Below are 14,787 nucleotides of genomic sequence, written 5' to 3'. Positions count from 1 at the left end.
CACCAATGCTGCAAGAGTGCGGCTTCTGCTAAAGCTACCATAAGCTGGATTAAGGCATAAACTTGTTACCCAATAAAGTAAGAAAGTTTTGTTTTTCTATAAATCAACAGGAAAATTAATTTACCTTGTAAAATATTCTCAAAAAATCAGTTGTCTTCTTTTTGAAAAAACCCTTAAGTTTTTAACTTACACTCAACAAAAGTACCTTGACCTTCTTCCCCACCCTCAAAAGCAAGTTCAATCTGCAGCTTCATATAAGCTATATTCACACTAAGATTCATCACTATCCATCAATTCTAACTAAGTTGTTGGGCAGAAAATCATTTTTCTATTTTTAGGAACAGTGACCTTGACCCCATCTCCCAAGCTAGCTCTTCACATAAGCTACCTTCGCTCTAAGTTTCATCAATATTATTGCTATGACTATGACTTAAAGCCTTGCTGAATCTGAAGGATAATTACTCCATAGTTATAATGAAAGAATCTCCCACAATTTTTCTACTAACCTTGATTGAGTTCTTGAAGGTTCATTATTCAGTTCAATATCGCTGACTAGTCGAACGACCTCCATAGCTGGCTCAAACGACTTGGAAACTTTTTGCAGCAGAGCTGTAGTGTTGCTGAATTTAAACAACCCCAGAGCTCGCTTACGTAGTCCATGTAGTAAACAAGCCTCTACAGCCCCTGTTTGGAAAAATAATAACATGGAAATGCATTTTAGAACATCTTCATATTAGACTGTTTTATTTTTCACATATTTGAATTGTAAGATAAAGAGTTCCATTGATATTTAACTATTTTGATTTATATTTTTAACAAAACTAGAATTCAGAGAATCTGAATATGACAATTTAGGGTCATAACTCTAGAATGTTAACAGAAATCTGACTGGTAATCTATGAGCCAATAATATACATATAAAAATTACTACCAAGTTTCATGAAGATTGGACAAGAAATTTTCAAGTTAGAGAGAGAACAGGAAGTGCAACATGACTGTTCATGAATACATGGATGACAAAGCCAGACAAGATGTTCCCTTTGGGTTTTCAACGCTATGTAGGCGACACAAATAAAGCCGGTTAAAAATTATGTTTTATTGGCTCTTAAGAATATTTCTGCACAATAGAACCTCGTTTTAAAGTCTTCATTGATAGAATATGTACTTCTAATATGATTACCTTCTTCCATGGACAAGATGAATTTTATTGTTCAGGAAGTACAGTAAAGTTTATTAAAGTCTCACTTTTCCAGACATATCCAAACATGATACCTATGACATTCACAAGATAACAAGGAAGTACTCTTTGAGAATAAAAAAATATTATGATGAAGCAATAATTCTTGGTTCAGTATCAGCTATGTGAATGTGGCTTAGCTAATTCGTGATTCTTAGATCTCATTTGACAATAATGAGTGATTAAATTCTGTCAACTCATCAAAAATACATTTAATAAGTCTTAGTAGAAGCAAGGTCTTATTGGAATCATTACCCACATTCATTCATTTTCACATGAAAAATGTACTTTTTGTCATGTTCAAAAACAGTTCATGTAAAGAAATTTAGAAATGGCATTGTGCAACCACTAATACCTGTATTCAACAATGTTCAAGAGTGTTTACTTTTTTTCTTCTGCACTTTTCCTTTAATATCAGAATATTACATGTATACATTATATTTTTTACAACGATTATGAAGAAAGTAATGATAACTTATACTAAGTCATTAACGTTGGCACGATGTTGCGTGAGAGTGTGGCCTTGTGTTGAAGGGGAAACCGGAGTACCCAGAGAAAACCTACTAGTTCGACTTGGAGACCACTAACCAAGCTCACATGCACCCTGGCTGGGAATCAAACCCGGGTAGCCTTGGTGAGAAGCGAGTGATCTTACCATTGCACTAACTGGACAACCACAATGTTACATGCAGTCGGAGCTTTACCATTAAATAACTATTCTGCAAATGAATAACAGCTTTATTCACTTATACCACAAATTTGTCATGAATGTTGTCCTTGGCAACATGGTACAAAACACCAGCAATGGAGAACTTACCACAAAGGGAAGTAATACTGCTACTTTCTTCATGGACAAACTTGCGAGTCACCGCTTCTTCCATTATCTGCTTCACCTGAAAGCAAGGAAACAAACATTTATAAGTGTTTCATACTTCAGAGTGAAAGGTATTAGTGTTTCATACTTCACAGTGAAAGGTATTAGTGTTTCATACTTCAGAGTGAAAGGTATTAGTGTTTCATACTTCAGAGTGAAAGGTATTAGTGTTTCATACTTCAGAGTGAAAGGTATTAGTGTTTCATACTTCAGAGTGAAAGGTATTAGTGTTTCATACTTCAGAGTGAAAGGTATTAGTGTTTCATACTTCAGAGTGAAAGGAATTAGTGTTTCATATTTAAGAATGAACAATATTAGTGTTTCATACTTCAATGTGAAAGGAAACAAACTTGGTATGGCATAAAGGTCTAATCAAATTCACATGCCCTAATACATGTGCTCGTGTTCCTTTCATGGGTCTTTTTCCCAGTTCTGGGACTGGAACATGATGCTTTTCTTATCTCTAAACTTGCATGAAAATACACTTTGTTCCAATGAAAACCATAACATCGGCACCATTTGTTTTTAATGCACCTGCTCTGGCTGCTGATGCAATGCATAAAAACCCATATCCTATTGCATAATTTAGGCTACACACAACCTATTCCTGCCAAAAGTAATGAACTGATTCATTGAAGCCAAGAGATCAGAGGACAATTTTATTAATTTACACAGCATGATGTAGCAGATACTGACTGCTGATTGGTCAGTCCTGGGTTTTCAACTCCGCCTACCATCTAGGTGATGGGTAATTGTTAAAAGCGTTTGATGTTTATGACTCTATACATGACTGATAATGGAATTAAATGGATTTTAAAGGGACTCTTATGGCTTGTAAAATGCACTTTTTTATTACAAAATAAGGTGTGGCAAATAATAAGGAGTGTTAAAACTAAGACAATGAGAGCTGAAACCCTTCAGCAAATGTTGATATGTGCTCAAATATTGTCTTTGAAGACCTTATTTTTCAATACAGTTACTAATGAGCTATAATGATTCATGGTTGTGTGATTGGTTGATTGGCATTATCATGTGATGTTATCAATGTATTGTTGAAAGGTCAAAATATCCATCTCTGTTGTATAAGTCCTTGTGGTTGCTGGGTCATTTTTCTGACTTTTCTTGACTTGACCGGCTGGGTTCACACTCCACTTAAATGAAAATATTTTTATATTTTAATTGGATTACTTTCTGCAATTTTGATATTATAGAGTAATATCACGATAAAATGAGTGTTTACAATCTATGCATTAGCAGGAAACTTAATTTTTGGTCCAAAAACATGAGAGAGTCCCTTTAAGAAGCTTGCTGAATGGGAAAAAATGGTATTTATAGCAGGCAGGTTGTGTATAAAAGTGTGTTCAGTGAGCCAATAGGACATTTACCATTTCAGCATTTTATTCTTCAATGTGAAAGGAAAACCAATGGTGTATTTAAAGTTTTGTCATGGTCATTGTTGAAGCGCCACATTGAAATGATCACACTAGTGTTGGGAATCGGTTCCAGTTTGACTATTGCTGATCGGTTCCACTCAAGTAACCGATTAACAATAATACAATCGGTTTTTGACAATACCTTTATTGTAGTTTTATTCTTGTATAATAACTTGTTATTCTTAGGGATGCTTATGTAATGTGTATGTTTGAAGTTATTAAGTGTTGTTGTTGCTTTCAGTCAGATTGTTAACAATAACATCTGAACACTACTAAATGTATCAACGAACTTGAAGGATTGGTTGAAATTAACTGAATGCAAATAATGAAAGAAAAGAATTTCAAGAACGATTTCATGCCCAATAAATCCATTTTCAGTAATAATCGATCATCGGAACATCACTAGTTCACACCAAACACCCTTAACACAGTTAACGTCAGTAACAATTTACACTCGACCTCCATTGTGTTACAAAATAGTTAGTAGTTAGTACTTTGTATTAAATTGGTATCTGCCAAAAATATTGAAATATTTAGTATAGTTGAAGTCACTTTGCAATAAGCACAACAAACCGTATGGTACATAATGAGATTTTGTTGAGAATAACTTTAATAGAATTTATTATAGAACGTTTAAGAGCATCAGCATAAATTGTATTCGTATTAAGCAAAAAAACCTTAAGCTTAATTATCATTGGAAAATTTCTTCCAAACCTAAGAATACTTGCTCTCATGTTTAGACATAGTTAACATTTAAACACAGCTCATAATTCATTTATACCACTTAACTTAAAACATTTATGAACTTTAAAATTAAATTATATAATCAACAAGAGCTGTTGCAAACACGTGCTTGAAAATTTCACACTTTTAACTATAAATCACGGGTCGAATAATATTAATGGTTCATCAAATTTATCATATGCAAGATTCATATCTGACTGAATTTGTTAAGTAGGTTGGATGGTTGAGTACCTTTGTATAAAGTCTCAATGCAATACATCACATAGACGCAGGGATTTTACTTATGTGATCTTACATGCAAAACCAGTTGCAATCAAATGTCCATAATTTGCATTATATTAAAGGTATAGTTATGTCACTTGATTTGTTTAGTAGGTTGGATGTTTTGGAAATTGTGACATGTGTAAAAACCCAATGCAATAAATGAAGTATTTGCTGAGAAATATTGAGATAAATGTCACATGCTTACAATCAATGACACCAATGACAACAATGACGCCTGGGTGATAGTAAAGCTAATATATCGAAAATGGCATGACCAATTATTTCTGATGATCAATTACGATTTGAGATCGATTTTAAATCCCTAGTTGACGTTAGTACCAGTGTTCTTGCTTGAATTCTGATAAATCTTAGCTTCCTTTTGCACTGCAAGGTCAATTTGATCTGTTACTGCACAACAATATCAATATCAATATGAGTTGGTTTCAGAAGTTGTCTGAAAATAAGCAATTTACTTAAGTACTTAGGCAACCAAATTGAGAATCTATTTGCACATACATCAGAACTTTTCTAGTTAATTACAAAATCATAAACCAAATATCCATTTATTGACTAGTGGATGTGACCCGGTTTTAATATATTGCAGGTAATTTGTGTGCTAAGGATTGTGCATGTCCTCTGGGAAGCCTTTTTAATAGTATTAATGGATGTCGAAACTTCACTTTAGGAAATACACTCAATTACGTTTATAAATTAATTGAATTACATTTATAAATAGATTTAACCGCATTCATTCAGAAAAAGTATTTCTCCATCTGCTACCGCAGCTTTGTTTTTCTTGGAATTTATTATCAGATGAAATTATTGTCTTGAAATCTGGACCAGTGACGTCAATAGCAAGAATAATCAATGTATATCTGCGACCGGTTCTCCAACACTTGTATGTGTTACTTCCAAATTGTCATTGATTTTCTTCCTCAGATTTTTTTCTCTGTTGTACTTTCAGAATGAATGCTACACAGCATAAATGTGTATTACATGTGCTATCATTAAAAGCATATTTTTCTTAATCAAAATTTGATGAACAAAAATAGGCTTAAAAATGCCTGCAATTGTAAAAAGCTCATTTAATGTATTTTTTTGTGTGTGCAGTTTTTATTCCAGTAAAAATACACTTGAAGAGTATTATGTAAGTGTATTCTTCTTCATACGACTCATGCAGAAAAAGGTAAAAATGCCTCAGTCACAGCATTTTAGTTCAATTTAATTCACTTTTAATTCACTCTGAAGTGAAAAAAATAATCTTAAAAATACAGTGCCAATACTCCTTTGTTAAATGAAGATTAAATGCGCATTAATGATACACATTTTTGAGAAGGGTACCAGCATTTAACATGTTTTACCTAATCAGTTGGGGCTGTATGCATATAAATTATGGGACTTCAGCCTGTTGTTGATTCCTTACAGATGGGTTTTCGACAGACCGGGTGAGATCGCCGTTCAGGAAATAGACCTTGCCAGATTGTTTCCAAAGATGTTTTTGATTCCTGAAACACCTCTAATCCATTGGATTTTGACAGACATCCTTAGTGCAAGACTCTTGTAGCACCTTCTATTTCATCTTCTATCACAACAGTCTTACTTTCAGCCCGCAAATTATATATAAATCTAAGTTGAGCTCAATGAATAACTCTGAATTGACGTCAGCTTAAGTATTATAAATCTAAGTTAACGTCCCATCAATACCAAAATCTAAGTTAACGTACCATCAATACCAAAATCTAAGTTAACGTCCCATCAATACCAAAATCTAAGTTAACGTCCCATCAATACCAAAATCCAAGTTAACGTCCCATCAATACCAAAATCCAAGTTAACGTCCCATCAATACCAAAATCTAAGTTAACGTCCCATCAATACCAAAATCTAAGTTTACTTAAGCTCAATACAAATTAAGTTGACGTCAGCTCAGTACACAGTCATATATGTTGATGTCAGATCAAGACATAAATCTAAATTGACGTCAGATCAATACCAAAATCTAAGTTGACATCAAGTCAATACAATAATATAAGTTAACATCAGATCAATACATAAATCTAAGTTGATGTCAGCTCGATACATTTTTCTAAGTTGACTTCATATCAATACATTACCGTAATATAAGTTTTTATTATATACCCATCATTAATATACACGCAAAAAATATATTGCAAATACTGAAGTGCAATAATTCCACTCCAGTGCAATACGACCATATTATGTCATAACAAGTATTGTTGTGGTATGTTAAAATGATGTTATAAAACAAAATAGTGCATCGTTAAAATGACATTTATTATGAAAACATGTGGCCTTTAAGTGATCTAACCAGTAATGTATATAATAAAAGGGTTATTAGTACTGCGCTTTGATCCGGAATGTCGTATTCGAATCTCGTGGATTTTTGCAGATTTTTATCGTGTAATCTATGGTAAGTTATAACCTCAGATCATTACCAAAATCTAAGTTGACTTCAGTTCAATACCAAAATATAAGTTGACCTCAGATGGATACATAAATCTCAGTTAAAACCTCAGATCAATACCAAAATCTAAGTTGACTTCAGTTCAATACCAAAATATAAGTTGACCTCAGATCGATACATAAGTCTAAGTTGACGTAAGAAATCGGGAAATTGCAATATTACCTAAACAGCAAGTATGAATTGAAAAACAAAATATGTTAAAGCAAAACAATAACTATTTTTAACACAAGAACCACTGAAGTAAACAATAAACAAAAAATAAATTCATTTTGTTCTAGTAATTTTTAAATGAATGAACAGTTAGAATATAAAATGTACAATTACGATAATCAATCTTAAAGTATGACAAACAAAAGGTGGCAAATTCCATAATTAGGCATACATTTCGCCAAGTACATCTGTGACCAAGCCTGTCAGAATTTCCCGTGTCAAAACAGCATGGAGAGAAAGGCTTCGCGTGACCGGATAAATGTATCCCCTGGTTTTGGCAGTTTGAAGATTGGATTTACAAGAGATCTTGTTAACCATTTCTCTTGTTTTGCTATTACACTGCTATATTAGGAAATTCCGCCAAGTTTCTGTCTCAATACTCTGTAACACATGGGGTTTCTAATGTTCAACATGTTTTGATACTTTATACATAACACACCTATTAATAATTTCCCACAGCGGGGGGGGGGGGGGGGGGGGGGGGGGGGGAATTGGCAGACACACACAGGGTATTGAAAACTGCAAATTTGTTGTCTAAATCTCATCCATGGAGCAGGGAAAAATTTCAAAATTTCAAAATCCCTGGAGTCGGAGAAATTCAAGGCATTTAATATCTTTCAAAGTCTATTTCCATGGTGGAGGTGTCTACAGCAGGCCAGTCAAAACCTGCTTGTCAGGTGTCATCAGCTGACTTGTACAAGTCAGAGTTATGGACCTTGCAAAAAATATAAGAGCTATTTTGTTAATCGATGCAAGGATCACTTTTGTATGATCAGATCTTTTAAGTAGCTATAACACCTTAAAACTAATTAACATCTTTATTTAACTGAAATTCTTGATTGTATGATATTTTGTCATGAACTCGCTGACAAGGTGACCCCGCTGTTGAATTTCATATTGACACTGGTGACAAAAATATTGACAAAAAAATAGTGAATGTGTATGAAGGTTCAAAAATATCTCATGAACATATTATGAGATAAGTTTACAAGTCAACAACGTTATTTTTTTCTTAGATAAGCTGAATAGAACAGCCCAGCTTACAACGAAAATTACAATGAAATGTACAGTAAATTAATTACTACTAAAAATATTAATTTGTTTTACATGCTATTAATTAAATGGATTAAAGTTTAGTTCATCTATTTCAGGGTCTGTATTTACTAACAAATTGTGTCTGCCAGTTTGAGAGACAAGACGTGAAAATGCAAATCATCCTTTTATTCTATAATTGGTATCATACGGGTAATATCAGTTAAAGGAACTTGACACCAGATGGTTCCAAAATCGACAAATACTGCAGTTTTTCCTCAAAACAAGACTAGAATTGCTAATATTAGCTGGTATGAGAGCTAGTATGAGGTCGAAATTACATCATTTTATATGATTAAAATTATATTTTGTCGCTGCTTCAGCTGAATTTAGCTGTTTTAAACATTTATATTCGGCATGTGAAAGCCACGTGATTAGATGGTTGACAAATCCAGTAATTTTTCAAATTGGAAAAATACACAAAAACTGAAAGATACATGTGTCGTGAGTGATGTGATACATTAGTTATTAAGATTCAATGATATAATTTTATTTACGTTTTTGACAAATTTCGCGTTTGTATCATCTGGTGTCTAGTCCCTTTAAACTTAATTGTCAAATGCAAAGTTGGACAATTATTCACACATTTCTAGCTTTACTTAATTAATTATAAATAATCACATTCAAAAATTCTCTTTTCTAAGTCTAAGTCCCAGACTGAAGACATTAGTGAATATCATCATGGCGCCACTGGCTATTGATCTAATAAGAAAATATATATGTTCTAGTTTCGATGCACAGATATAAAAATATCACCTGGAAATTTTCATCAAACCTATGGAAGTGTTCTTATCATGATAACCTTAGGCAAAAATATGTGCTTGAAAATTATCTTTGTAATAAGATCAGATTATTAAATCTCTACGGATTCTCAGTTACATTAATGCAATTTCAACACAAGACGAAAATTTCCATAATTTTCAAAATGTATTAAAATTTCTTTATAACAGGATTCAAAACACTGCGGTAGTGGCATTGTAACTGAATTATGTCGGTACAGCACTCAGATATGGGAAGTTTTCAATTCCAGGAGGACGTTTTACGTCAATGCGTGGGCAGAGAAGAGACAAGCCAATATGATCAGTGAGGCAAGTTGCGGCTTTCAGATTAGTAACCTACAAAACCGTGAGGAAAAACATGGCTGGTAATGGAATCGTTTTCTGAGAACAATAACATTTTACAAGTATTGGTAAAACCACAAATGAACCTAATAAAATAGCGGTTAGAGAAGTCTCAATGGCTTTCTTGATAAATTGATTTGGTTGTCTGAAATTTCCACATCAAAAAAAGACAGGGAAAAAAAACATGTTCGAAAATCTTATTGGCAGCTGAGTGGATCTTAGAGCTTCATCTTAGAAAAGAAAATTCTCAAAATTGCGTGCAATTAAGCCAAATCACCGTTTCTGGATGGACCAATTTATTCACTGTTTCTTCATCTGATCAGGCTCCAATTTTTCAAAAGTTCTTAAGCATAAAAAGCTGAAGTATCTAATTTCATTAAGCCAAATTCTTTTAATACTTAATCCTAATATTTTACTAAATAAAATTAGTTGATGGTGATTATCATAAAGATAGTTTACATATAATTTCCAAAATGTCTTACAATTGTTAACATTTAATACAAACTATACCAAAACAAAAAAGTGAGCCTAGCTTTATACTTTTGGGACTACAGATCTCAAGACATATCGAGAAATATGGGCCTCAATATCAACAGAGTACACAGTTCTTTCATTAAAGCAATCAAAACATGTTCATAACAATCAATGCAGTTCTTGCCTATGAATAAAAAGTCATGTCCATAATATAACTTAAAATGTTTTCCATAGGCGCCACATTCAAAAACTTATGTCTCCCCTGAACAGGAACAATTTACAAGAATTTTTATTTGAAGCGTAGAAGGCAATATGGACGAAAACAAGGGGAGATAAAAATGCCGCCAAAGTTTCAGGTTTTATCAAATTTGTCCCAATAGATTCAGAGAAATATTTCAGACATTTTTTTAACTTATTTGAATTTAACCAAAATATAAGGGGAGATATTTTGCAATAATGAGTCCAAAAGGAGCAATTCTTCTGCAATGCACAATTTATCATTGTCATCTATTGATGTTATAAGTTTTTCTGAACTCCTTTCTGTTTTCGAGAAAAGTCTGGTGATAAAATGTTTGATGGAATTCATAGTACAAGGGAAAAGACAAATAACTTTGCAAGAATTTAGTGACAATAAGTTTAATTCAGGTGCTTTATTACAATTTAACATTGCTGTTGATCAGAGTTATATTCAAATTGTTCAAGTAATTGGAAGTTATGCCTATTAAAAAACTCTTTTAAGCAATTTCAAGAAAAGAGAAGATAACTCTGCAACAATTTGACCAAGAGTAATCATTATTTCACTGTACACAAGTTTCACATTCGCTTCCATAAATCTTCTGTTTCAATATACTCCTTTGAATAGGGACAATGGCCTGGCCCAATTTTGTTTACACCTATGAATAAGGGGAGATAAATTTCAACAAAGTGCCCCAGAGTTACAATACTTGCAAGGTGCACAAATTCACATTTCAATCTATCAATGTTCCAAGTTTGTCGAGAACAAAAACAGTTTCTTCCTTCATCAAAGCTGATGGCGAAGGGAGAATATAATAAGTCAATAAGACATGTCCAGGGGATCATTAAGTTGTAAGAAAAGGGGAGAAATTGGCCTAAATACACTTCAAAATGCGCCAATTGTGATATAAAATCAAGCATCTGTTCATATCGGTACACATACAACTTGTTACATTGGCAAACCATTATGCACCAGTCAATTATATCCAAGCCCCCCCCCCCAGGTCAGGGGAATAGCGGGATCTTTTACTTTCAGTCCATCCAATCCCGGGTAAACTCCCCGCCCTGCAGGGACAAACTGCTGGTAAAATTCTGCCAAATGCCCCCACACCCCAGGATACCTAGGTAAGGCCCATTCTCCACTATTTTCAATGCGAAAACAAAACCACCGCATTCACTAGGCACTATTGGCAGTATACCCCCGGACCTCAGGGGCTGTGGTTAATTGACTGGTGCATTACTCCTATCAATTTACGACCGGAACAACCAAGTTTGACCAAATCACTTCTAAACGATGATTTCCCTTGATGAGTGTTGAGTTTGAGTTTTATATATAATGAAAATGGAAGTAAGCGTTTTCCATTGTTTTCAATCAAGTAAGTTCTGCATTTGAAACAAGCCTATTATGTATGTAAAATACCTGTGTGTTTGCACTTCAATGCGCCAGTAGACTATAACAAGGCCATTACAATTTACTGAATGAAAACAAGTTGAACACATGACGAAATTACCTAAGGGTGTACAGCAAATACACTTTATTAAGTAAAAAGTAACTCTGACATTATATAAGTGAAGTGAAGACTTTAGAGTAAAACATAACAATTTTAATAAAATGCTATAAAATTAGGCTATCAAGTTCTTGGAACTGGATGCGACAGTATGTATGGCACACAAATGGTCAGGTTGACCCTTCAGTCAAACTTTTCAAGTGTCTTTTAAGGGCCTTTTTGAATTTTCAAAACGTATTTGGTAAAATGGAAGCCCTTATCCTATATTTCATTAATAAAATATTGTGCATACATTGAACATGCATTTATATTCAAAAGGAATAGTGATGGGTAATTATTGGAATAATTACAGAATTGTGTTTGTATGTATACAGAGGATATAGATCTGTGTGTTCCAGTGTAAGACACAGTAACATATTTAACCAGGCCAACATCGAAAATTATAAAAATATTTACTTTAGATTATGCACCAGTCAATTGTAACTACGGCCCCCCCAGGTCCAGGGAATAGCGGGGACTTTGACTTTTGGTCCAGCCAAGCCCGGGCAAAATCCCTGCCCTGCCGGGACGAACTGCTGGTAAAACCCCCGCAAAATGCCCCCGCACCCAGGGACCCTAGCTAAAGCCCATTCCCCGCTATACTTGGCGCATAGACAAAACCACCGCATTCACCCGGCACTGTGGGGCCACCTGGAAGGTAAAAACATGGCCCATTTCCCCGGCTATCACCGGTATACCCCCGGACCTGGGCCCAGGACCTGGGGGGGCCATGGTTACAATTGACTGGTGCATTATCTTGATGTGGAATAGATTGTAAATCTTACACTCAAATATAAAATATTAATATTATGTGGTTATAATTCATCAAATAAATGAAATATCGATATAAAATTGGAAAATTGTGCCAAATTTTAGCCAACTGACGTCATATGGGAGAACAAACAATGAAGTCATTTCCCATATGACGTCTGAGTTGACTAAAATTTGGCACAATTTTTCAAGTTATTAGCATTAATTCACATTTGGGGTTTTTTCGCAGAAATTTGATAAGAGAAACCGAGACATCATATTTTAATAAACTCACTGTTACAAATGGTGTGTTTATACTGATATCACTTTATACATTTTTTTGTGAATGGGTCCTTGAATTATGAAAATCGCGACAAATTTCCTAAAATTATGAATATACATAGAACATTTCTTACAAAGAAACATATTTTTTATACAGTATATAAGTTTATTTTTTATAACCCCCAGTAATTTTAGAACTTGTTTACAAGAACTTTGAGAGAGAATAAGATTGCATTTAGATGTATCCATACCAGCTGACTTGTTAAAGAGTTACTACAATTGTTCTTAATCTTTTAGGATTGTGAATTTTGTGTCCAAATTTTGTAAGAAAAAAGACACTTGGGGGATTGTAAATATGGCCCCATTTTCAGTTGTTTTTTTTTAAATAAAACACTGATAATCCAATCTTATATTTCATTAAACGTTTCAAAAATGCATGTAATAGGAAAATATATTCAGTTTTTAGAATAATTGCAGGTACAACATGTATAAGCAATAACATTTTTATTTCATAGGATTATAAATATCATTAAAAAAAATTATTTCTCACAATGATATTTTCAAAATTAATATAATTGCCTTTTGTTCATGCAATGTAATCAGCGCCAATCAAATGTGTACAAAAGATAAAAACAAGCATAATTTCAGGAATCTATATGCTATATTATGTCAGTACACACCCAATATCAACACTTCCCACACCCAATATGAAATGATGCCAGTGATGGTTAAAAATATCAATATATAGGGATTTATTTTGGAGCATAAAATATGCTTTTGTCTTGACAGGCTGGGTCAGTTTGCATTGAGTAGAATTAAGAAAAACATTCATGACCACTGCAAAATGAATGTCAATGCACTGATGTCTCTTGATCTTTTGAGTCAAAGAAGGGGCATAACTCAACAATAAGTTAAGCCAGAGTTATGGGCCTTGCTACCGATGTGTGCATTCATGACTGTCCTTTGCAACAATTGTGTACAAAGCTTCATATAAAAATCCAGTAAATTTTTCAGAGTAATTGCCAGAGTTATTTAAAAAAAAATTGAAAGAAATGCCACGAAAACACTGCTGCCAATTCTACTGACAATTGCAACACTGGAACGACATCAGCTTGACTAATAATGTTCTTTTCTACACAGTATTTGAAGCAATCACAAATGGTTCAGCAATAATTAACCTGGCATCAAAAAAAAAAGCATTATGGTCAATGGCAGGATTGCATATAATAGTTTCTGATCCCTATAAAATGTAGTTGTTACATGTAAATTAATCTCATGCTGTATGTTTTAAATGCATTATTATACACCACATGTACATCTGGCTTACCACAAACATGTGGTTTTGGATTCTCAATGCCAATAAACAATGTCATGAATTATTTATGTTCATGAAAGATCAATACACATGGTGCCAGAATATCCTTAAACTTAAAGACAGTAGACACTAACCTCTTTTTTGACAGCCCTTAAAAGGGTCTGTCGGGCTTCCTGTTGGTCCCCTAGCGACATGGATCGCTTGGAAAGTAGTGTCGAAGACATTTTGGACCAAATAACGGAATCCAGATTCTACAAATTCCACCCTGTGTCCAGCACCATCATTGATTGACTGTTTCTTATTAGAAAACCAATAATGGTCTGAGTGCACATGTTTTGATGCTAAACATGTCAGAAAGTAGTCCCTAAAATCTCGCTCCGTTCTATTGAAAAAATCAAGAAAATACAGTATATTTTCTTGCATTAGACATTTGAAATAACACTCAATGTTTTAATGTTTACGAGTATAGTTGACATCTTCTAAGTGCTGGTAATACAATTTACGCGTATGAATAATGTTGCTGCGAAAAGAAGTAGATAGCATAGGGGTCGTTTCAAGACATTAGTTACCTGTCAAAATGCAGTCAACACTCACCACAAACGAGGATTCTGCAACTATGATATATAATTATATATACGTTGGACATGGCCATGGTGACGCCGCGCAATAACTCAAATACATATAAACATATGCAACAATGCTAAGATAGATACATAAAACTTTAT

General features: G+C 33.7%; 1 protein-coding gene across 2 annotated transcripts in view; it reads right to left on the bottom strand.

Annotated features, from left to right (window-relative positions):
• LOC128231713 (small G protein signaling modulator 1-like) overlaps positions 1-14,357 on the bottom strand; it is a 69,398-nt gene extending 55,041 nt beyond the window's left edge. For both annotated transcript variants that reach the window (XM_052944820.1, XM_052944821.1), the window contains exons 1-3: positions 14,197-14,357; positions 2,055-2,130; positions 507-684 (exon numbers count right to left, since the gene is read on the bottom strand). In XM_052944820.1, the coding sequence (XP_052800780.1) occupies positions 507-684; positions 2,055-2,130; positions 14,197-14,286 (344 nt within the window). In that variant the 5' untranslated portion in view covers positions 14,287-14,357. The remainder of the gene's footprint in view (positions 1-506; positions 685-2,054; positions 2,131-14,196) is intronic.
• Positions 14,358-14,787: the final 430 nt, after the last annotated feature.

This window comes from Mya arenaria, chromosome 4, assembly GCF_026914265.1.
Source record: "Mya arenaria isolate MELC-2E11 chromosome 4, ASM2691426v1".
NCBI classification, from domain to species: Eukaryota; Metazoa; Mollusca; class Bivalvia; order Myida; family Myidae; genus Mya; species Mya arenaria.
The sequence above is the reverse complement of the archived record's forward strand: the minus strand, read 5'-3'. Positions and strand labels throughout refer to the sequence as shown.